The 23,907-nt window shown below is 54.3% G+C and overlaps 3 protein-coding genes across 19 annotated transcripts in view; all 3 read left to right on the top strand.

Annotated features, from left to right (window-relative positions):
* Positions 1-485: 485 nt before the first annotated feature.
* On the top strand, positions 486-3,802 carry LRG1 (leucine rich alpha-2-glycoprotein 1). The gene is made up of 2 exons (XM_040242017.1): positions 486-572; positions 1,887-3,802. Exons 1-2 carry the CDS (start codon positions 520-522, stop codon positions 2,893-2,895), a joined length of 1,062 nt encoding a protein of 353 aa, XP_040097951.1. The 5' UTR covers positions 486-519; the 3' UTR covers positions 2,896-3,802.
* A 431-nt stretch (positions 3,803-4,233) lies between these two features.
* PLIN5 (perilipin 5) lies at positions 4,234-16,530 on the top strand. 16 transcript variants are annotated; one of them, XM_040241999.1, is made up of 10 exons: positions 4,235-4,767; positions 5,032-5,098; positions 5,210-5,261; positions 5,777-5,858; positions 6,742-6,937; positions 7,950-8,032; positions 8,627-8,807; positions 10,196-10,395; positions 15,182-15,301; positions 15,533-16,530. In XM_040241999.1, the coding sequence occupies exons 4-10, from the start codon at positions 5,799-5,801 to the stop codon at positions 16,061-16,063; spliced, it is 1,371 nt and encodes a 456-aa protein (XP_040097933.1). In that variant the 5' UTR covers positions 4,235-4,767; positions 5,032-5,098; positions 5,210-5,261; positions 5,777-5,798; the 3' UTR covers positions 16,064-16,530. The 16 variants fall into 16 exon arrangements, with proteins under 16 accessions (XP_040097935.1, XP_040097941.1, XP_040097933.1 ...); XM_040242000.1 differs by having other exon boundaries at positions 5,023-5,098; XM_040242001.1 differs by having other exon boundaries at positions 4,234-4,767; positions 5,210-5,858.
* Positions 16,531-19,373: 2,843 nt separating this feature from the next.
* PLIN4 (perilipin 4) overlaps positions 19,374-23,907 on the top strand; it is a 10,453-nt gene continuing 5,919 nt past the window's right edge. The window contains exons 1-5 of one of the 2 annotated variants that reach the window (XM_040241997.1): positions 19,374-19,465; positions 19,602-19,666; positions 20,180-20,327; positions 21,177-21,238; positions 23,606-23,890. In XM_040241997.1, the coding sequence (XP_040097931.1) occupies positions 19,619-19,666; positions 20,180-20,327; positions 21,177-21,238; positions 23,606-23,890 (543 nt within the window). In that variant the 5' untranslated portion in view covers positions 19,374-19,465; positions 19,602-19,618. Of the gene's footprint in view, positions 19,466-19,601; positions 19,667-20,179; positions 20,328-21,176; positions 21,239-23,605 lie in introns of both variants that reach the window. The other variant, XM_040241996.1, reaches the window with a different exon arrangement.

Here is a 23,907-nt window from a genome sequence, read left to right as displayed (position 1 = left end):
CATTTTTTAAAATTTTATTTTAAAAAATAGACTATGTCATGAATTTATGACAAGTGTGTTTTTTTGTTGTTGTTGTTCTCTCCATTGAGCTTCCAGGTTGCTCAAATTTATTGTAAATAGTACCTCTTGCTCAAAGAGATGTCCCCATCCCCCAGGACAGACTGGCACCTTGCAAGCCTGACCCTTGATTCCTAGGTTAGGAGATGTGGGAACTCAGCCTCAGAGACCCTTGGGTACCCACTCTCCAAAAGCAGGACTCGGGGAAAGAAAAACTAGGTAGAAACAAGGTCAAGAAAGGGGTGGGCAGCCCCCTGCCTGTCCTTCCCTTTCCAGGAAGCAATTTTGCAATCCTGACCCCTCCCTTCCTCCTCCCCCGCACCCCACCCCCCGCCCCGCCCCGCCTGGCTCAGGTCAGCCCCTATCAGGAACAGGATGTGGGTGGAGACTTCCCTACGGTTGCTGCCCCTGCCCGTAGCTTAGGCTGGTATAAGGCCACCTTGCTAGACCAAGGGAACCTGGATGGAAAATAGAGAGGCCACCATGTCCTCTCGGAACCCAGAGCGAAAACAGAGGTAGGTCCCCACCCGACCCGTCCTGGGCAGAACTGACATGAACACTGCGGAGATAACAGTCTGTCTGACCCACTGAAGTTCCAGGTCCAGACACTGGCCCGCAGGCTGGAGCAGACTGACACTCAGGCTGCTCCAAAGGACAGACTCACTCCCGTATGTCAATGCAGAAAATGCGTAATGCGAGAGTTGCAAGTTCAGTTTTCTTTGGGGCAAAATGAGGACTGCAACCTGGAAAACAGCACCTCGGATAGCTCTGAGAGACTGCTCCAAAGAGGCAGGGTTGGGGAGGTCAGTATAGATGTGATTTTGTGAAGGAGGAGTACATGCAATCAAGCATATATATATATATTTTGTTTGTTTGTTTGTTTGGTAGAAGCTTTCTGCTAGTCACAGGGAGCACTCATCACTATGAAGGATTTTAGTGCTTTTCTAGATATAAGGAGATATAAGGACTGGGCTCATAAAAGTAGCTCCCGAAAATAAGTACCTGAAGACTTGTCCTGCCAGTTGCCCCCGCCCACTGCCACCTCACCCTTCACCCCCAAGCACAGAGTGCCTCATTTCTGCTCTCCACCCTGAACTCCTTTCAGGGGGTGTTGAAAATCAGCAGCTGCAGCAGCACATTATTTAATCCTTGTAGAGGTAGATGGTAGGTGTCAGTTTGTAGTTGACACATACACACAGCATAGGAACCCCAAGTGGTCCATGGGTTGTAGCAACCAAGGGTGTTCAGGTGGTCTCTGGTGCTGCTGGGCTTGGGGCAGCACTGCTGGAGGGACCATGAGGAGCAGAAACCCCAACTGGTCCCCAAGAGGAAACAGTTTTCTGCTTGGGAGAGTCAAGAAAGCTTTGTGGAAAGCATTGGAGCTGGCACTTTGCAGGGAGAATAAAAGTTTGTGGGCTCTGTCTTCAAAACACGGAACCAGGGAGATAAGAAATGACCTAGAAAACAAGTGAGAGCAGAAGAAATTAGCAAGTTAAACTGCAAATAATTAATAGCGCATTGAGGTTGGACTGGCAATAGGAAAGGGTAGTATTTAAGGATCAGACTAAGAAACTCAGGCTTTTGTAGAATTATAATTCTTCCTGGAACAAGAGTTAATTCTGGCAGCTCTGGGCGGGCGCGGGGAGCAAGTGTGGAAGCTAAGAGAGGAAGTGACTCCATTATTCCAGCCCAGCAAAGCAGTGGCAGGGTCTGGGTTGGTGAGAGTAGATATGGTAAGAAGCAGGCAGATTCTGGGTGTATTTTTATCTTGATGGGTATCTAATATCTTAATTTTGACTTATTAAGCTCTTTTTTGTCATTGCCTGCAGCCTGGTGGGCTGGGACTCCCATCTTTCTAGACTCTTCCTGTTGCTGCTATTTGTAGTCTCAGCCCAGGGGGTCACCCCAAATCCTGAAGCCTGTCTGGTGTCCTCCTCGGTCAATGGCAGCTCCATCTCCTGCCAGCCACCTGCCCAAATCCCCCACAGCCTCCCAGCTGACACCATCTTTCTGGCCGTGGAGTTCTTCAACCTGACTCAGCTGCCTGCCGACTTCCTCCAGGGGGTCCCTAACCTCCAGGAACTCCACCTTTCCAGCAACAGACTGGAGGACCTCTCCCCCAAGTTCCTGCTGCCCGTGCCCCAACTAAAGGTGCTCGACCTGACCCGCAATTCCCTGACCCGGCTGCCCCCTGGCCTCTTCCGGATCTCAGCTGCCCTCTGCACCCTGGTGCTGAAGGGAAACCAGCTGAAGTTTCTGGAAGCTTCATGGCTGCACGGCCTGAAAGCCCTACATCATCTAGACCTGTCTGAGAACAATCTCCACTCCCTGCCCCCTGGGCTCCTGGAGAATTTCACCGACCTGCTCACCCTTGACCTTAGCAATAACTACCTGCAGACATTGCCCCCTGACCTTCTGAGGGGCCCCTTGAGCTTGGAACGGCTGCATCTGGAGGGCAATAGACTGCGGGTGCTCGGAGAGGGCCTTCTGGCACCCCAGCCAAAACTGCGCTACCTCTTTCTGAATGACAACAGGCTGGCCTCGGTGGCAGCCGGCGCCTTCCGAGGTCTGCAGAAACTGGACATGCTGGATCTGTCCAACAACTTGCTGACCACAGTGCCCACGGGCCTCTGGACCTCCCTGGGGAAGGCTGCCAGGAACCTGAAGGACGGCTTTGACATCTCTAGTAACCCCTGGATCTGTGACCAGAACCTGGCCGATCTCTATCGTTGGCTGGTAGCCAATGAAGATAAGATGTTCTTCCGGAATCATACACGCTGTTCCGGCCCTGAGGCCTTGAAGGGCCAGAGGCTCCTGGCTGTGGCTGAGTCCCATTGAAGCCCAGGGCAGGGACTGAGGCTGGGCTGGGGAGGCAAGTCTTCATAGGCCAGTGCACCCCACTTAGCAAATAATCCCCCCTTCTAAGGGTGAGACTGGGCTTCCCATAGTTTTTGGAATCTGTTTCGTCCAGGCTTCTGGAAACATGCCTTGAAACTTCCTTCCTTCCTTCCTTATTGCCTTTGCTCACGCTGTATCCTCTTCCACAAACTTCTTTCCCCCTATCTCTCAGACCTCTTGGTCTCTGGCTCCTCCAGCCTGCCCTGGCCCCACACTGAAGTTGTCTCAATCTGGCTCTGTCTCCCCCACTTTGTGTGTGGTTTTCTGAGTGCAGGACCTTGGACTGGATTTCCTTTTACCCAGCATCACTCAGCTTGGAGTCAGACTGTATTGCTGTTAAGCCCTGTCTGACTCTTTGCGACCCATGGGCTGTAACACACCAGGCTTCTCTGTCCTCCACAATCTCCTGGAGTTTGCTCAGATTCATGTCTATTGAGTCAGTGATGCTATCTAATAACCAGATCATCCTCTGCTTCCCCCTTCTTCTCTTGCCCTCAGTCTTTCCTAGTATCAGGGTCTTTTCCAAAGAGTTGGCTCTTTGCATCAGGTGGAGTTTAACTAATAAATAATTGTTGAACAGAAGTGGATGGTTTCACTGTGCTCCTTGCATCTCTCAAGTAAAATTCCTAGGTCTCCAGGATGCAGAAGGAGGAAAGGAGAGGTATGCCACGAAATCCCAAATGGATAACCATTGGGATTTGACTTCCTCCTCCCCTCCCCATCCCTGGACTTAACTGGAAATAAAACCTTGACCATTGCCCAGGGTGTCATTTTACCAGTGGATTCCTGCCAAAGCTTGTGTCCTGGGGAAGGTTTAAATTAAACCTGATTGCTTCAGGGCTCCAAACAATTTTTCACACTGGCCTGTGATAACCGGGGAGGGGTAGCTGCCCAAGGCAAGCATGGGAAGGCTGGATAGAGCTGAACAAATGGGCAGGGGCCCAGGGGACTGTGTTTTCACAGCTCTGGAACCTCAGGGCCACATGCCAACACAATGTTGTGTATGGTGGGGCTCGAGATCAGACGGGGTCCCTGGGATGTTTGGGGCATGCTCTTCTTTTGCATCTCTTTGGAAGGAGGGTCATGCCCACGTGGGTGGTCCTTCCAGGTGTGGGTGGTCATTCCAACTGTGGCAACAAACGCCAGGGTTCTGGAGGCTGGCAGAGCTGGGATTGAATCAGATCCCTCAATCGCTAGGTGAGCCAAGGGGAGTGGTTTAAATATTTTTATTTTTTGGCAGCGCTGCGCGGCTTTGGGATGTTAGCTCCCTTACCAGGGACTGAACTCGGGCACTCTGCCGTGAAAGTGCGGAGTCCTAACCACTGGACTGCTAGGGAATTTCCTGATTTAAGCATTCTGATCCTCACTTTGCTCATCTGTAAGATGGGCATCGAAAGGAATGAGCCGACCTCTCTCCTGGCTTAGTTTAAGTGGCAGATTTTTAAAAGCAAAAAGAAAGACCTTGAGGACTTGCCCAAGGTCACTGGGTGAAGAGGTTGGGGGGCTGTGCTGGCCCTCCATCGTCTCTGGAGCAACAGCAGTGAGGGCCAAGGAAAGTAGCTCAATTCTTGTATAGCCAGCGTCCCCAAGTTGCTATGACAACTGCGGGGCGCTCTGGGAGCCCCTGGATAGAGCTGGGGGCCGGGAGCCCCGCCCCGAGCACGCCCCCGCATGGCCTCTCTCCATTGGTCAGTCCCCCGAGGCCCCGCCCCCAAGTCGGTATAAGGCAGGCGGGGCAGACTGGGGGCGGAGACTGAAGTCCGAGTCTAGGGTCTGTGGCTGAACCTGGGGGCTGAAGCTGAACGCGCCCAGGTGAGTGCCGCTCAGGCGGCATCCAGGACTGCCCAGCAGATCGCCGGGGCCCCCAGTGAGTGGGTGGACAGGCTAGAGTCCAGCGGCTTGGTAAGAGGTGGGGTGTGATAGGCCGCAGCAGGTGGCTGAGACCCTTGTCCCAGTTGGCAAAAGCTCAGGACCCTGTTGGGCGAGGACTAGGGCTCTAAGGGTGCACGGGTGGGGACAGGGGAAGAACTGCAGGCGGGGAGTCTGAGGTCTAACTCTCTCTCTGAGTCTACTTAGCTGAGTGACCTTGGGCCCAGCATGGACCTGTTGTGTGCCTCAGTTTCCCTGTGTGTCAGACTGGACTGTGAGTTTACTGGTATTCTGTGGCTCCCACTCCACCTGCATCCCTGCTGGGAGCTGCTTGCACGATTCCATCCCTGGGCTGGGGATAACAGGGATCTCCTTCACTCTGCAGAGGAGAAAGCAGCCCACACAGGTGAAGGCACTTGCCCAAAGTCACACAGCAGGTAATGGCAGGAAGGACTCGATCTTAGGTGTCTCTCCCCACAGAGCCCATGCTTTGAATCACTAACATGCCCCCATCCTGCCAGAGGTATTCTGAAGTGAAAGTGTTAGTCGCTCAGTCGTGTCGGACTCTTTGCAACCCCATGACTATAGCCCGCCAGGCTCCTCTGTCCATGGAATTCTCCAGGCAAGAATGCTGGAGTGGGTAGCTATTCCCTTCTCCAGGGGATTTTCCCGACCCAGCAGGTCTCCCGAATTATGGGCAGATTCTCTACCATCTGAGTGACTTGGGAAGTACGCACCTACTGTGTGCAGTGCCCCATGCATGCATTGTCCCTGCCCAGGATGCTCTGAGGTAGGTATCATCATTTTCGCACGTTGTAGATGAGGAAACTGAGCCCCCAAGAGGAGACGAGACTTGCCTGGGTCACCAAGCCCAGCCGGACAGAACCCAGGGTCTGGGTGGGAGCTGGGAGGGCTGGCGTGCAAGGGCCTGTCACTCTGTCCTGCCTCCCAGGGTGAACCTGTTTGCAGTAGGCATGTCAGAAGACGAGGGGGCTCAGGCCCCCGGACCCAGCTTGTCGGAGCAGGATCAGCAGGTGAGGGGCTGTGTCTCCCACGGAGCTCAGCTCAGGAGAGGGTAGGGGGACAGCCCCTCAGGGGACAGTTTCAGACTGAGTCATCCTCAGTTTCAGACTATCTGAGGGCATTTTGGACCATAGCTGAGGGAGGCCCATTCTACCCATTTCCCAGAGGGGCAAAGTGAAGGCCAGGGAGGAGAGTCTTTCCAGACACTCCCAGCCAGCTTACCTGGCCTCTGCTCAACCCTCTCCCTCTCTCTGCCTGTATCTCTCTGTTTCTGTGTCCACCATCATGGCACTATCAACAAAACAATAACAACAACAATAACAGCATCAAACAAAACAATAACAACAACAATAACAGCATCAATCACAGCATACAGTCTGCATCATTCACTGGTCCAAGCGCTTCATATACAATGACTCCTTGAATCCCCTTCACAGCCTTAGAAGCCCATTTCACAGATAAGGAGACTGAGGCACAGAGCAGTTCACATAGTTGCCCAAGTTCATACAGCTTGAAAGCATCAGAACCAGAACTGAACTCAGATGGTCCAGAGGCTATGCCCTTTGTGTGTGTGTGTGTGTGTGTGTGTGTGCGCGTGCATGCGCACATGCATGTGTGTTCAGTTGTGTCCAACTTTTTGTGACACCATGGACTGTAGCCTGCCAGGCTTCTGGAGCAGACCAGTTCCTTCAGAACTAGTCCTGCTGTGTGTCTGCTGTTGAGAACTAGAGCCCTAAACACCTACATGAGGGTCTCCATTGCCTGCAGGCAGCTGTGCTCAATACACTTCCTCTCCCCCTCATCCTGGCCCAGAGAGGGTGAGCAGGCTCTCCAGCTGGTGGCTGAGCCCCCCACCTCCACCTGGAACCCCTCTGATGCCACCCCTTCCTGCAGAGCGCGGTGCAGCGCGTGGCTGCCCTTCCCCTGATCAGGGCCACGTGCAACGCAGTCTCTGAGGCTTACAGCGCTGCCAAGGACAGACACCCGCTGCTGGGCTCCGCCTGCCGCCTGGCTGAGCACTGCATGTGTGACCTGACCACCCGAGCCCTGGACCATGCCCAGCCACTGCTCAGCCACCTGCAGCCCCAGTGTGAGTTCCCCTGGCTAGCGTCCTGAGTCCTGTGCTTTTCCCACTGCCCTGCCCTCTCACGCTGCACTACAAGGAACCCCCTGAGTTGAATGTGCCTCCGCAGTCCTTTTTTCTTTTTGGCTACGCCTCTCATCTTGTGAGGTTTTAGTTCCCTGACCAGGGAACTTGCACCCCCTGCAATGGAGGGATAGAGTCTTAACCACTGTACTTCCCCAGGGAAGTCCTGCTGCACAGTATTGCCTAAATTGTGTGCCTTTCGTCTGTCTGCCTGTCTGTCCCCACCCACCTGCGTCACCCTCTCTGGGTCGTTCTGCCTGCGCCATCTTCCCCTGTTTGTTTCCCATCTTCCCTTCTGTTCCCCTCTTATTTGTCCCTCTGTAGTTTGATCACCTGGCCACCTGCCCTTAGCTGTTTCTGTGTCTGCCCCTTTGGTTCCCATTTGTCTGTCTCACTGTCCTCCTCCCTTTGACTAGCCTGATGTGCCTTGGTTCCCTCTCCCTGTCCAATCTCCCTCCCCTGTCTGCCCCTCTGTCCCGGCCCCCACCCATCCTGAGCCTGTAACCAGCTCAGGGGTCCAACCCAGGGGTGTGGTGGGGGGCAGAGAGACCCCTGGTCTTACATCTGACTGAGGAAGGGGATCACCTGAGGGTCCCAGCCCGGGGCCTCACCCTCCCTTCTTCTCAGCTGGCTTGTGTGATCTTGAGCCTGCTTGCTGAGGTGTCTGAGCTGGACATGGGCGAGGGGTCACTTTGGTGCTGGCAGCACTGACGGCAGGGCAGAGGTGGGAAGGGCGAGAGGCAGGGTCCCGCCTGGTGGCCCACCCACAGCCTCAGGGCCCCCAGCCCCTTGCAGGGGACCAGCCAGGGGCCCCTCTCCCTATTTCTTCCCCCCTGTGTGTGTCTCTCTCTTTTTTCTGCCTCTCCCTCCAGCATCCCCTCCCTCCGTGACTCTCTGTGTATCCCTAGTTCCCTCGACATCTTCCCAATTCTCACTCCCTGCCTCTCTGCTCCAGTGGCCACAGTGAATGATCTTGCCTGCAGAGGCCTGGACAAGCTGGAAGAGAAACTGCCCTTTCTCCAGCAACCTTCAGAGACGGTAACCCCCCAGCACCGCTAGATCGTGTGGGAACCTATGTCGGGGTTGTGGAGGTGGGAGTGAGAAATGCAGCCTCCTCCCAGACCCGACCTCAATACCTGGGCCAGGACCCAGTCAGACTTCAGTCAATTTGAGACAACACCAGCCAGATGAAAATTAGATGTCAATTAGAGACCAGTGTTTACCGAGCATTTAATATATGCCAGCTGGTGCTAAGCCTCCCTTCAACAACCCCATGAGGGACAGACCTGATTTTCCCCCATTTTATAAAAGGGGTCGGACTTCCCTGGTGGCCTAGTGGTTAAGACTTCTCCTTCCAATGCAGGGGGTGTGGGTTCTATCCTGGGTTGGGGAGCTGAGATCCCACATGCCTCCTGACCAAAAAACCAAACCATAAACAGAACCAATACTATAACACATTCAATAAAGACTTTAAAAATGGTCCACATTAAAAAAAAAAATCTTAAAGAGGGGGAAATAGTGGTCCAGAGCCAGGCAAGGGCCAAGGGTCCTTGCCTCACAGCCCGCCGGAGCTGGGGGCAAGGGAAAGGAGACCAAGGCTGACAGCACCTGGAGCTTGGCCCCTCCTGCCAGGTGGTGACCTCGGCCAAGGGTGTGGTGGCCAGCGGCGTGACAGGCATGGTGGGCCTGGCCCGGCAGGGCCGCCGCTGGAGTGTGGAGCTGAAGCGATCCGTGAGCCATGCCGTGGATGTCGTGCTGGAAAAGTCAGAGGAGCTGGTGGACCACTTCCTGCCCATGACTGAGGAGGAGCTCGGTAAGGCCAGCAGCCTCCACATTCGCCCCTGAATCCTCCTGCCCAGGGCCCACCTCTAGAGGCTACAGATCAGAGGGGTCCCAGACTCACCCAAGGCCACACAGCAGATCAGCAGGGAACACAGGATTCCAGTCCACTTCCATGGCTCCCGGCCCACATCCTAGAAGAAATCTGACTGCCCAGACCCTCAAGAGTGTACTGGACTTACAGACTGGAGGGCCACAGTCTCAAACTGGTGGCCCTCCAGACCATGGCGCTTCATATTGCAGTATTTGGCCTGTGCAGTGCCTTTAAAATGGTTTAATTCATCACATTCATTTAAAAAACAGATTTCTGGGGACTTCCCCTGGTGGTCCAGTGGTTAAGAATCCGGCTTGCAGTGCAGGGGATGCAGGTTTGATCCCTGGTCAGGGACTAAGATCCCACGTGCCTCAGGGCAACTGAGCCCGCATAATGCAACTAAGACCCAAGGCAGCCAAATAAATAAATATACATAAAAATTAAAATCATATTTTGGGCATTTCCCCAGGGGTCCAGTGGTTAAGACTCTGCCTTCCAGTGCAGGGGGCTCAGATTTGATCCCTGGTCAGGGAGGTGAGATCCCACATGCTGTATGCTATGACAAAAAAAAAGAAAAGAAAATCAGATTTTTGCCGTACAAAACCTGATTTCTGGTATGCCTTGCGGAAAAAAAAAAAAAAAAAAACTTGGGTTGAATAGCGTCCTCCCCTTTACATGGTTTCCTTAAACCCTACCATTCTCCAAGGTTCCACATCTTGTCTTCAGGCCCTGGACACAATCTGACTTCTCAGGCCTGCTTCATAGCACTAGAGGTACATGGGGCGTGCTCCCTCCTTGGCAGAAAGGCTGGCGTTATTTTTAAAATTCACTTTATTTTTTGGCCATGGGGCACAGCATACGGGATCCCAGTTTCCCCACTAGTTCCCTGCAATGGAAGCACTGGATCTTAACCACTAAACCACCAAGGAAGTCCCTGTGAGGCATTTTAGAAGCACCTACTGTGTGCCACGCACTCATAATCAATTCTTTAATGTTATTAGCCCCATTTACAGATGAGGAAAACCAAGGTAAAGAGACCTAGTATTCGAGTAGACTAGTTCTGGTTGCCTCCGTTCGAATCCCAGGTCAGCCTCTTGTACCCTGTGGGACTTCACCTCTCTGTACCTTGGTTTTCCTCGTCTGTAAATAGAACTAAAATCGTGTCTACATCGTAGGGTTTGGGGATGGTCGAGTAAGTTGATATTGTAGAAGGCAACTATAAATTTGGGAGTCCCCACCCCCACCCCAACCCCTTGTCTTGGCCTGCTAATCCACCTAGGAGCAGAGGGCGTGGCCACCGTGACCCCCTTCCCTCTTCTGTTCTCCAGCGGCGCTGGCAGCGGAGGCTGAGGGCCCGGAAGTGGGCTCAGTGGAAGAGCAGCGGAAACATCAGGGTTACTTCGTGCGCCTGGGTTCCCTGTCCACGCGGCTCCGCCACCTGGCGTATGAGCACTCTCTGGGGAAACTGAGACAGAAGAAACACCATGCCCAGGACACGCTGGCCCAGCTGCAGGAGACCTTGGAGCTGGTGAGAGCTCTCGGCTCGCCTTCCCTACCCTGTGATGCAGGCCAGCACGCGTGGACTGAGTGCCAGCCAAGTACCTGGTCTTGTGCTAGTCTGAAAGTGGAGGCGGAAGCGTGTATGTGCAGGGCTGGGGCAGAGGAGAGACCCGGGGCTGGAGGCTCTCGGTGGGGCTCAAGGCTCAGCCTGGAGAGGCTTGGAGGGACTTTGTGGAGGAGGGGAAGTAGGAGCTGGAATTTACAGGTGGTTAAGGTAGGCGGAGGACTTCCCCCTGGTAATAAGAACCCACCTGCCAGTGCAGGATATGTAAGAGATTTTAGCTCGATCCCTGGATTGGGAAGATTCCCCTGGTGAAGGGAATGGCTACCCACTCTAGTTTTCTTGCCTGGAGAATTCCATGGACAGAGTACAGAGGAGCCTGGCGGGCTACAGTCCTCGGCGATGCGAAGAGTCAGATACGACTCAGTGACTTTCATTTTTACCTTTCAGGGTAGATGGAAAAAGTGATGAAGGAACCTCAGGCTCTCTCATCACCAACCCCGATCTTCCCCAGAATTTAGGTCGAGTTCATAACCCAGCTTCTCCCCTCATTGTTCGTCCTTCCCTCTCCAGAGGAATATGTTCCCTGGGCTTGATAGGTTCAAATGCCCCCAACCTGCTTCTCCTGCGTCCTTCTCATCTCAGTTGATGGCAACCCTGTCCTAACAAGCGCTCAAGCCAAAACCTGGAAATCACCCTCAGCTCCCCTCTTCTCCACCGCCTCTCCCACATCCGACACATCAGCCAGTACTGTTAACTCTACCTTCAAAGTCTACCCTAAACCCGTGCACATCCTCCTCTTCCTCCACCGGGGTGCAGCCTAGGGGATGACTCACCTGGTCCCGGTTTCCCATCCTGGATCCCACAGTCTGTCCTTCCTGAAGTAGCCACCAGAGGGCAGCTGTGAGCACCGGAGTCGGCCAGTTTCCTTGCACATAATGTCCTCAACAATAGACTAGGAAAGACTAGAGATCTCTTCAAGAAAATTAGAGATACCAAGGGAAAATGTCATGCAAAGATGGACACAATAAAGGAAAGAAATGGTATGGACCTAACAGAATCAGAAGGTATTAAGAAGAGGTGGCAAGAATCACAAAAGAACTGTACAAAAAAGGTCTTCATGATGCAGATAACCACCATGGTGAGATCACTCACCCAGAGCCAGATGCCCTGGAGTGTGAAGTCAAGTGGGTCTTAGGAAGCATCACTACAAACAAAGCTAGTGGAGGTGATGGAATTCCAGCTGAGCTATTTCACATCCTAAAAGATGATGCTATGAAAGTGCTGCACTCAGTTCAGTTCAGTTCAGTCGCTCAGTAGTGTCCGACTCTGCGACCCCATGAATTGCACCACGCCAGGCCTCCCTGTCCATCACCAACTCCTGGAGTTCACCCAAACTCATGTGCATTGAGTCGGTGATGCCATCCAGCCATCTCATCCTCTGTCGTCCCCTTTTCCTCCTGCCCCCAATCCCTCCCAGCATCAGAGTCTTTTCCAATGAGTCAACTCTGCATGAGGTGGCCAAAGTACTGGAGTTTCAGCTTTAGCATCATTCCTTCCAAAGAAATCCCAGGGCTGATCTTCGGAATGGACTGGTTGGATCTCCTTGCAGTCCAAGGGACTCTCAGGAGTCTTCTCCAACACCACAGTTCAAAAGCATCAATTCTTCGGCACTCAGCCTTCTTCACAGTCCAACTCTCACATCCATACATGACTACTGGAAAAACCATAGCCTTGACTGGACGGACCTTAGTCGGCAAAGTAATGTCTCTGCTTTTGAATATGCTATCTAGGTTGGTCATAACTTTTCTTCCAAGGAGTAAGCGTCTTTTAATTTCATGGCTGCAGTCACCATCTGCAGTGATTTTGGGGTCCCCAAAAATAAAGTCTGACATTGCTTCCACTGTTTCCCCATCTATTTCCCATGAAGTGATGGGACCAGATGCCATTATCTTTGTTTTCTGAATGTTGAGCTTTAAGCCAACTTTTTCGCAATTTTGGAAAACTCAGCAGTGGCCACAGGACTGGAAAAGGTCAGTATTCATTCCAATCCCAAAGAAAGGCAATGCCAAAGAATGTTCAAACTACTGCACAGTTGCACTCATCTCACATGCTAGCAAAGGAATGCTGAAAATTCTTCAAGCTAAGTTTCAACAGTACGTGAACGGAGAACTTCCAGATGGTCAAGCTGGATTTAGAAAAGTCAGAGGAACCAGAGATCAAATTGCCAACATCTGTTGGGTCATAGAAAAAGCAAGAGAATTCCAGAAAAACATCTGCTTTATTGACTACACTAAAGCCTTTGACTGTGTGGATCACAACAAACTGGAAAATTCTGAAAGAGATGGGAATACCAGACCACCTTACCTGCCTCCCTGAGAAATCTGTATGCAGGTCAAGAAGCAACCGTTAGAACCGGACGTGGAATAACGGACTCATTCAAAATTGGGAAAGGAGTACATCAAGGCTGTATATTGTCACCCTGCTTAACTTACATGCAGAGTGAAGTGAAAATGAAAGTCACTCAGTCGTGTCCATCTCTTTGTGACCCCATGGACTATACAGTCCATGGAATTCTCCAGGCCAGTATACTGGAGTAGGTAGCTGTTCCTTTCTTCAGGGGATCTTCCCAACCCAGGGATTGAACCCAGGTCTCCCATTTTGCAGGCAGATTCTTTACCAGATGAGCCACTGGGGAAGGCCAAGAATACTGGAGTGGGTAGCCTATCTCTTCTCCAGTGGATCTTCCCAACCCAGGAATCAAACTGGGGTCTCCTGCACTGCAGGTCGATTCTTAACCAACTGAGCTATTAGGGAAGCCCCTAGTAACAGAGTACATCATGCGAAATGTGGGCTGGATGAAGCACAAGCTGGAATCAAGATTGCTGGGAGAAATATCAATAATCTCAGATATGCCAGTGACACCACCCTTATGGCAGAAAATGAACAGGAACTACAGAGCCTCTTGATGAAAGTGAAAGAGGAGTGAAAAAGCTGGCTTAAAATTCAGCATTCAGAAAACCAAGATCATGGCAGCCAGTCCCATCACTTCATGGCAAATAGATGGGGAAACAGTGGACACAGTGACAGACTTAATTTTGGGGGGTTCCAAAATCATGGCAGATGGTGACTGCAGCCATGAAATTAAAATATGCTTGCTCCATGGAAGAAAAGCTATGACCAACCTAGACAGCATATTAAAAAGCAAAGACATTACTTTGCCAACAAAGGTCCATATAGTTAAAGCTATGGTTTTTCCAATAGTCATGTATATATATGAGAGCTGGGCCATAAAGAATGCTGAGTGCCAAAGAATTGATGTTTTTAAACTGTGGTGTTGGAGAAGACTCTTAGAGAGTCCCTGGACAGCAAGGAGATCAAACCAGTTAATCCTAAGGGAAATCAGTCCTGAATATTCATTGGAAAATCTGATGCTGAAGCTGAAGCTCCAATACTTGGGCCATCTGATGCGAAGAACTGACTCACTGGAAAAGACCCTGATGCTGGGAAAGATCAGAGAAGGCAATGGCACCCCACTCCAGTACTCTTGCCTGGAAAATCCCATGGATGGAGAAGCCTGGTAGGCTGCAGTCCATAGGGTTACTGAGGGTTGGACATGACTGAGCAACTTTACTTTGACTTTTCACTTTCGTGCATTGGAGGAAATGGCAACCCACTCCAGTGTTCTTGCCTGGAGAATCCCAGGGACGAGGGAGCCTGGTGGGCTGCCGTCTAGGGGGTTGCACAGAGTCGGACACGACTAAAGTGACTTAGCAGCAGCAGCAGCTGGGAAAGATTGCAGGCGGGTGGAGAAGGGAATGACAGAAGATGAGATGGTTGGATGGCATCACTGACTTGATGGACATGGGTTTGAGCAAGCTCCAGGAGTTGGTCATAGACAGGGAAGCCTGGCATGCTGTAGTCCATGGGGTCGCAAAGAGTCGGACATGACTGAGTAATTGACTGACTGAATGTCCTCAAGGTTCAGCCCTGTTTTAGCCTGTCAGCACTTCCTTCCTCTTTAAGGTGACATAATACATTCATCCCTTGGAATCTGTGAGAGATTGTTCCAGGACCACCCCCCATGGATACCAAAATCCACAGATGCTCAAATCACTTCTGTAAAATGGCCTAGTACGGTTTGCCTTCTGTATCCCCCGGTTCTGCATCTGTGGGTTCAAGCAACCCCAAATCGTGGTTCAATCCACAGATGTAGGACCCATGAATATGGAGTGTGGACTGTGTTCTGTTGTCTGGATGGACCACAGTTTATTTCCATTAATCATCTCATACCTGCCCTGTCCTGTGAACTAAAGGCAACGTGCCCCCCGTCCTCCAACCAGGACATTCACAGTCCAGTAGGGGGACAAGGGTCATGACTGGAGAGCATGCTGGCTGCTGTGAGACCCAGAGGAGGGGTCTCACACCCAGGCTTGTGGGGCGGGAAGGCTTCTTGGAGGAGGCGACATTTACAATGAAGTGGAGTGAACCTGGCGGGGAGGTGGGTGGCGGGGAGAGTGTGCCTGAGACACCACTTGGGCAGAGGGCCAGCAGTGAGTCTGAGCTTCAGGGGTACCTCAGTCACAGGTTTTGGCTAAGGTCAGGGAAGAGCATAGATGGGTCAGCCAAGCTGGATCAGCAGGCCATGAAGGTTTGCATCCAGTGCTTTTTGAGGCCAGATCCAGACTGGGGCCCTGGTTCCCCCAACTCTCCAGCCCCTCCGGCTCTGACTATCATGGTCTTGGTTCCACAGATCCACGGTATGCAGTGCGGAGTGACCCCCATCACCCCCGCCCGCCCCGGGAAGGTGCACGAGCTGTGGGAGGACTGGAGCCAGCGCCCCCTAGAGAACGGCCGGAGGCGTCACAGCCAGGTAGGATGGCGTGGGGGATGGGTGGGGGATGGGAGCAGGAGGGGAGGGAAGGGAGTGGGCTCTGGATAGGTCCAGGGCTGCCAGGCTCCAACCAAGTGCTGAGGTCAGCTGACAGCTGGTTGGAGTATCTGCAGGGAAACTGAGGCAGATGGGGGTCCCGGCAGGGGTCCATCCGCGACACCGAGGCCCCGCCCCTCCGCTCCCACCCATCCCCACCCACGCCCCCTGCAGGCGGAGCTTGAGACCCTGGTGCTGTCCCGCAACCTGATGCGGGAACTGCAGAGTACCGTGGATGCACTGGAGACCAGCGTGCGGGGCCTGCCCCCCAGTGCCCAGGAGAAGGTGGCCGAGGTGAGGCGCAGCGTGGACGCCCTGCAGGCCGCCTTTGCCGACGCCCGCCGCTTCGGAGACTTGCCGGCGGCCGTGTTGGCAGAGGGCCGGGGCAGCATGGCCCGGGCCCACGCGTGCGTGGACGAGCTGCTGGAGCTGGTGGTGCAGGCCATGCCCCTGCCCTGGCTGGTGGGGCCCTTCGCACCCATCCTCGTGGAGCGGCCCGAACCCCCGCCTGACCTGGAGGCTCTGGTGGACGAGGTTGTCGGCGGGCCTGACCCCCGCTGGGCGCACCTGGACTGGCCGGCCCAGCAGAGAGCCTGGCAGGCCCAGCTCGGGGAGGGAACGGTCCTCTCGGGGAACATTCCCGAGGAGGAACCTGAGCCCCCCAGCCGCCCTAAGCACACTCTGATGCCTGAGCTGGACTTTTGACCCGATGGAGGCCGTCCTGCACCCCGAGATCCCTGCTGCCCCCTAGCGGCCATGCGTCAGCACTACTAGCCGAAGCATTGGTCTTGGCTCTTGCCTGGAGTTGGGGACCGAAATCTGAATCCTAGACTGAGGTCATTGATGTCACATCGCCCCCAGTCTTTCCCATATAAGGACTTGAACATAACTCAGGCTGACTAGCCCTAAGCTGGTTTCACTGGCTGTGGTTCCCATTGCTCCACCCTAAGAAGCTGATCAAAACTCCCCAGAGGATCACATGTTTTGCCCATGTGATAGAAGCATAGAGGCACATGCTTCTGTCTGGAGCTTTGAAAAGTGAGTGAGTGTCCTTTTCCTCCCCCAGCTCTTCCATCTCAGACTGAGGGGTCCTCAGCTGGACCTGCCACCCCCACATGCTTAGCCATTTGGCATTTACTCTCCAGAATAAAGAGTATTGGTGTTGTCCAGAGGCCAGTGTTGTCTGCTTGGTGTTGTCCAGAGACCAGTGCCCTCTGTTCCATCCTAGGTGGGTCTCAGTGGTGGGGTGCTGGGGGCTTCGGAGGTGTGTGACCATGTGGCACAAGCTGGGGTTCGAGACTTGAATTATGCCACCCTGATGAGCTTGACCTCCTGTCTGGAATTCCACTGTGAGCACCCCACCCACCTGGGTGAAGCATTCAGATGTCGCTTCCTGGAATGGAAGTCATTCACACTTTAGTACAAATGAATGTTTGGGAAACTGCAAGGAGCAGGATCAAGAGGAGGAGGGATCAGAGGGAGCAGTGGCTCCTATGCCCATCTCCCTGTGGCTTCTCTGGCTGCACCGGTCAGAATGGGGGAGACAGAGGCAGGGCAAGGGCCACAGGCTAGTCTCGTGGGGGCCCTCCTGTCCTCTGACCACATTCTTGGCTGGCCCTGAGGGCCCCCTGAGGCCGCTCAGGGTGTTGGGAAACCACAGTCTGATGTGGTAAGGTCAGGGTGACCCCTGGCTTCCCTGGGATCTGGCCCAAGGGTGATTGTGGGAGTCCCAGCCACTTGGCGCCAGCTAGATTCACCTCCTTGCCACTCCTCAGGAACATCCCTGTTGCCCTCAGACCAACTATCCTCACTCCTCACCCTGGCATTTGAGGACTTCCGGTTTCATCCTTGGGACGACTCAGACACTGCTGTGGTCCCAAGGAGCTGTGCACATCTCCCCACCTCAAGGCCTTTGTTCAGGCTGTGCCTGGAACACCCTCCCACCTGCCCATCTTTCTCTTGGCTGTATCTCATCCATCCTCAAGCCCAGCCCCAGTGCCACCTCCTCCAGGAAGCCTTCCCTGACTCTACTCCTGTGGGATATCTCCAACCCTCCATAGCCCACCGTCTTGGAGCTCCAAGTCCTTTCTATCTGGATATAAACCACAGGCAGCCTTGGCTTCTCTTTCCCTGAGAGGCTGGGGGCTCCTGCAGGGCCAAGCTAAGTGAGAATGAGCAGAATAACACATGGAAAGGGTGTGTGGCTGAGGCTTGGCTGTGGGGCATCAGTTTGACTAGAACTGAGGGGAGGGAAAGAGCCTGAGGTAAGTCTTGGAATCTGGGGGAAGAGCACAGTAGTGAAGGCCCTGGGGCTGAGTCCTCACCTTGCCTACAAATGGATGGATCAACAAGTGAGCCTCTCTGAACCTCAGTTTTCTCCTCTGTGAAATGGGTATGAAAATAGGAGTAAGGCAGCAGTGCTCATGCCTGTGCAAAGGCTGTGGGGCAGGACAGTGCCTTGTGTCCCGGAGGAGCAGTGAGGAGGCCTGTGTGGAGCAGAGTGAGGAGGGGGAGAGAGATGGAGGAGGGGAGGATAGGGAGGGGATGGGGCAGTTGTGCAGAGTCTTGTGGGTGGTGGGGTAGCCTTGGGTTTTTACCCCTAGGGAGGTGGGGAGGAGGGCTTTGGGCAGAGGAGGGACGGGACCTGACTCGGTGTTTCTGAGCATTTTTGTTACTTTTGCTGGGTTGCTCCCTGTTTGCTGCACTGCAGCAGCCCTGTGGGGAGGGGAGGGGCTCACCCTGAGTTTCCCACCCCCGCTTTCCTGCCACCTTTGGGAGCCATTGGCTGGGGAGAGAGTTTGGGAGATACCCTTGTTTTGCTCCCCAGCTGTTTGGCAAACACAGTGATGGCTCCAAGGAAACAACCCACGGGTCATCAGGCCCAGTGGCTAGACCCTCCCTCCTCCCAGCTTAGTGCCCAGAGCCACCAACTGGGTCTGTCCGCCCACCCCCACCAGCACACAGCTGGGATCTCTGTCCCAGGGGCAGACACAGGCATTCAAAGGGGGCTTGGCTGTCTGCTTGCCTACCCATCCACCTGCTTCACAGACAACCTGCAGGTCTAGGTTCAAATCCTGTCTCTGCCACTTCCCAGCTCTACAGCCTCAGGCACAGGATGCCTTTTTCAGGAAGCCACCCTGGGTTGACTCAAGCCCACCAAGCCCAGATCTCACTCGTGGGGTACCCCTCAGTTCAGTTGGTGACCTGTCTGGGTCTGTATTTAGGCCTTTTCTCAAGGGAAGTCCTTTCTGGAGAGTGACACACCCGCTCCCTGCCCCAGACAGACCCTGCTCCTCTCTTTCTCCCTGGACAATGCTAAGTTGATGTCTGTTGAACACCTGCTACATACCAGACTCTGGGATCAACAGGTTACATGCATGACCTCATTTCATGCTCACAACCAACCTCTGAGTTGGCCCATTTAGCCAAACATTTCTTAAGTGCCAACTGTGTGCTGGGTGCCATCCTGTTGCAGGGAACAAAAGACAGGCCTGATGGATGTGAGGGAGGAAGCCATGGGGGTGTCTGGGGAAGATGTTCCAGGCAGAAGGAATAATAATAGCAGGTGCAAAGGTCCTGGAGCAGGACCAGGCCTAGCAATCTGGAGGAAAAGAGAGGAGGCCTGTGTGGTTGAAGTGTGATGAGGGAGGGGGAAAGAGGGAGGAAGCAAGGCCTTGTGGGCCATGGTGAGGTGTCTGGAGGGGTAGCTGAAGCACACAGATGGTAATTGGCCAAGGCAAGGTGGCCCCACAAAGCAGCTGGAACACACCCATCGCCCAGGTGGACACCAGAGGCCGAGAGGATAAGCAGGCTGTGCCTCGAGGGTATGGGACAACTCGTGAATCACTCAGCCTGGTGGGGGCAGGTGCCATGGGCAGAGGCTGCCGGGCGCTGGGAGCGGGGGAAAGGTACTGGGCGCTGGGCCCACGCTGGGCCGGTTGGGCAGGCGGGCAGTCACGTGACCACCCAGAGCCCTCCCCCAGCCCACTGGCTGCCTGCCTCAGCCAGCCTGGCCCGCACCACCCCAGACCCTATAAGGCCTGGGAGCTGAGAGCCCAGCTGCCGGCTGCACCGCCTGTCACTCCAAGGGACCCCCACACGGTCCAGGTGAGCAATGCCAGGGGTGAGGCCAGCCTCTGGGCAGGAGCTGGGGGACTGCTCGGGGTTATGAGTGTTGGGCGGGAGGCCCGGGAGCCCCGGGAGCCCCCATTCATGCCCCTCCCCCATCTCTACCTCCTTCCAGCTGCCTAGAGGGTTACCATGTCTGCTCGAGATGGAGGCCAGGATCCCCCCAAACCCAAGGGCAAGGTGAGGGCAGGGGTGGGAGGGAACTACCCCAGCTGGGCCCTGAGAAGCCCCCAGAACCTTAGGGAAGTGACCTCCATAGTCCTGGGGTCTGAAGGGGCTTCCCAGGTCGGTTGGGAGGGCTCTGAGAGCCACCAGGCCAGTCTTCCATCTGGTCCCCAGCTGGAGGGTGAGGGGTGGAAGGATGCACTCAAACCCCAGTTCTTCCCCTGCTATGTGACCCTGGGCCAGCATTGGCCCCTCTCTGAGCCTCAGTTTCCCCATCTGTGAGATGTGGGCCCTGAAAGGAAAATGTCTTTAGAGACCCGGAGGATTATTTCCTCTGTCCCTGGGAGATAGACTGAACCTGCCCATTGCTCAGGTGAGGAAACTGAGTCTCAGAGTGGCTGGGACACTTTCCTGAGGTCACCCAGGAGCAAGGGTCCAGGGTGGTCTGGGAACTCAGGGCTGTCTGATGTGCCCCTTGCCCCACCCAACCACACCTGGCTCTGCTCACACACACCCCACCCCATGTAGACCCTGGGCAGCTTCTTTGGGTCCCTGCCTGGCTTCAGTGCTGCCCGGAACCTGGTGGCCAACGCCCACAGCTCAGCAAGAGAGGCCCGGCCAGCTGCCGAGCCTGCAGGCGCTCCAGCCGAGGAGGCCGCCCAGCCCCAGGCTCAGGGTGAGTGGACAGCTCCATGGATGAGGCGGGGGCTCAGGAGGTAGACCCCAGAAGGGACTTCTGCTGAACTTGGGGGCGCTTCTTATGTGCCTGTGCCGCCTTGATAGACCCTGTGAGGCTGGCATGCTCATTTAGTGCCAAGCAGGGACTCAGGGCGTCAGTATGAGTGACCTGAGGGGGCACAAGTCAGCCAGAATAGGGGCATAGACACAGCCGTGCTCCCATATTCTCAATGCCCCCTCCGCCTTCCATCACCCCATTTCTGATGTACCGTGGACGTTCCACGGGTCTAAGCTTATCTGAGATTTTGATTCTGGTTCCAGAGGGGGACAGCGGCTTCCCTGGGGTCACACAGCCTCCAGTTGCTCAGCCAGAGTGCTCGGGGCAGCCCTAGCCCCAGGGCCCGAAGAGGGGCTGGAGCAGGGGAGTGCAGGCTGAGGTGGCAGCTCTGGGCCCAGAGCCCCAAGCAGCTGACTTCTGCTCTGTATATCCAGGCTGGGCAGGCAGCTGCCAGCTGTAGTCAGGCGCGGCAAAGCAGGGCCCCAACTCCTTTCCCTGTGGCCGCCCCCCCTCCTTGATGGGCGTTCAGCACCCAGGACCCCATCAGAGAGAACTCTAGGGAACCCCTGTTCCAGGAAGCCAGTCCTGGGGGTTGAGGGAGCCCCCAGTGAGACCAGTGACTGAGCTAGGCCCATGGTCATGGATGTTACCTTCTGTTGTCCCCGGCAGGGCAGCTGGGACATTCCTGACCTTTCAGGCTGTGCCCACTGATTGTGCAATGGGCTCCAGGGTGGCTGATGCTAGCCCGTGTCCCTCCCTGGGTTGCCTCACTGGCTCTTGTCCCCCCAGCACCCGCTGACCCGGAGCAGACGGCCAGGGGGTTAGAGAAGACACTGCTGCCTTCAGACAAGGTGAGAGGGGCAAGCAGAGCCTGGTCTGATGGCCTTGCCTCCCTCTGGGGTACCTCTTCCCTGGATGTTTTGGTTCCTGCCATCCGGAGGGTTGTCATAGGCCAAGGAAAAAGCAGACACCCCTGTGTGTACCGCTGTGGGGTGACAGGCCAGTCTTCCCCTTGGAGCCTCTATTTCTGCATCTGTGAAATGGGTGCAGTACTCCCTGGCACCATCCGGTCTACAGACGCCCCACTCCCTGCCAACTCCCACCCTGGTGCTGTACCTAGCACAGTATGACCAAAACAGGGGCAATGCACTCACCACACGTCAGGCTCTGGCCTAAGTGCTTTACACGTGCTGTTTAATAGTTAATCCTCCCCACTGCAACAGGGAGGGAGCAATAGTACCCCACATAAAAGCTGAAGCACAGAGAAGCCAAGCCATTTGTCAAAAGTCACACAGGAAGAAAAGGTAGCTTGGGATGTGAATGTTGGGCAGTCAGAAGCTGAACAATGGCCAACGCTGCATCCACCCTCGGTCCTGGATGAATGGGAACCGCCCAGGTAACCTTGTCCCCAAGATCAGGGCAAGCAGAGTGGCTGATGTAAGACCACTGAGGGCCACAGCAGGGTGGAGAGCTCCAATCCAACCCTTGCGCTCAGCACACACCCCACTCTAGAGTCTTCTTTGACTCCCCTCTGCCCGCAGGTTGGCCACATCTGAGCTCTTCTGAGGGCAAAGTACTGCTTGGTTTGCCCTCTGGCCCAAATTAAAGCAGCTTAGGGCCCCTCTACCCATTTTTTCAGTCCTCCCCCTCCATCCCTCTTCACTTCCATTAATGGAGCATCTGCTACCTGCAAAGTTGGTCAGGGACCTTGACTCCTTTTTTTTAACCAGTCTTTGAAGGAGGTGCTGTCTTAATCACCATTTCCGAGATGAGGCTCAGAGAAGGGGGTGTGGCTTGCCAGAGGTCACACAGCAAGTATAGGAGAGAGCTGGGATTTGAACCCAGGTCTCTGTGGGCACGGTACCCACTTGAGATGATGTTGGGCAGAAGGGCTGGTGGTGAGACTATTTCAGGGCTTCTCCATTTCACTATCATGGCTTATTCAGAGTCAGATCACCCTCTGTCGGGGCCTGTCCTGGGCATTGTGGGGTGTTTAGCAGCATTCCTGACACCCACCCACTCGATGCTAGGAGCATACTCTCTCTGAAGTCATGACTACCACAGATGTCCCGAGACACTGCCCAGTGTTAGGATCACTGGGGCAGGATCACTCAGGTCTAGGGACACCTGAATTGGAAACAGCACACTCCTGGTTGAAGCTGAGTGGTAGCCATCTTGAGGCCATCACAACCCTTCAGCAGTTTGGAAGAACTAGCAGAAACTGCCCTGTGCTACCGGGTTTCCCTGGTGGCTCAGTGGCAAAGAATCTTCCGTGCCAATGCAGGAGACTAGGGTTTGATCCCTGATTTGGGAAGATCCCACATGCCTTGGAGCAACTGAGCCCGTACTCCACAATTACTGAGCCTGTGCTCTAAAGCCCGTGCTCCGCAACAAGAGAAGCCACCGCAATGAGAAGCCCACAGCACAACTAGAATGTAGCCTCCATTTGCCACAACTAGAGAAAAACCCACTCGGCGACAAAGACCCAGCACAGCCAAAAACAAATAAATTTTTAAAAAATGACATACCAAGTTATCAACTTGGTTCCTATGGCTCAGATCCAATACTTGGCCCTGTACTTTTCTGATTATTACTTTAAAAAATAATATTTATTTGGCTGCACCAGGTCTTAGTTGCTGCACAAAGGATCTTTGATCTTTGTTGTAGCATGGGGGATCTAGTTCCCTGATCAAGGCTCGAACCTGGGCCATCTGCATTGGGAGTGTGGAGTCTTAGCCACTGGACCACAAGGGAAATCCCCAGTTATCACTTTTCTAAACGTGGATCCCCTTCTTTTACTTGAATATATTCATGTTAACAAGTATTTGGTCACCTCAAATTTCTCCCTGTGATGGAGACACCAGGCTCAAATTTTGATGTAAACTGAGATTAGGCGAGATGAACAAAACATGTAATTCTAAGACTTGCTGAGCCCAGGCTAAGGGATATTGGGCAAAGAGGGTGCTGGGGCATAGCTGTCAACAGTCAGGGTCTACCACATCTGGGCACCATGTGGCTCTGCGATGGACCCTGATGGACTGTGTCCTGGGAGCCAGGGTAGGTGGTATGTCAGGGTGAGAGGTGAGCTGGCCAGGTCTCCAGGGAGCCGGTCCCACTCCCCAGGGTATGTCAAGAATTGGGGGGAGGAGGAGATCTGGGGTGGGGAGGAGAGGTGTCTTTCAACTCTCTGCTTCATCACAAGTCTTTTGCCTCATCAGATGATCTCCGGGGCAAAGGATCTGGTATCCTCCCAGATGGCCAGGACCAAGGATGCTCTCTCCACAGGGATGGCTAGTATCGTGGACACGGCTAAAGGTGTGGTCCAGGGAGGCCTAGGGATGACCCAATCCTCGCTAACAGTCACCAAGGATGCTGTGGCCAGTGGGGCAACTGGGGCAGTGGATGTGGCCAAAGGGGCCCTACAGACTGGTATAGACACCGCCAAGACAGTAGTAACAGGCACCAAAGATGTAGTGTCCACTGGGCTCACTGGAGCAGTGAGCATGGCCAAGGGCACAGT

The sequence above is a fragment of the Oryx dammah genome, unplaced genomic scaffold (assembly GCF_014754425.2).
Source record: "Oryx dammah isolate SB20612 unplaced genomic scaffold, SCBI_Odam_1.1 HiC_scaffold_5, whole genome shotgun sequence".
In the NCBI taxonomy this organism is placed as follows: Eukaryota; Metazoa; Chordata; class Mammalia; order Artiodactyla; family Bovidae; genus Oryx; species Oryx dammah.
This window is presented reverse-complemented; position numbering and strand designations above follow the sequence as displayed.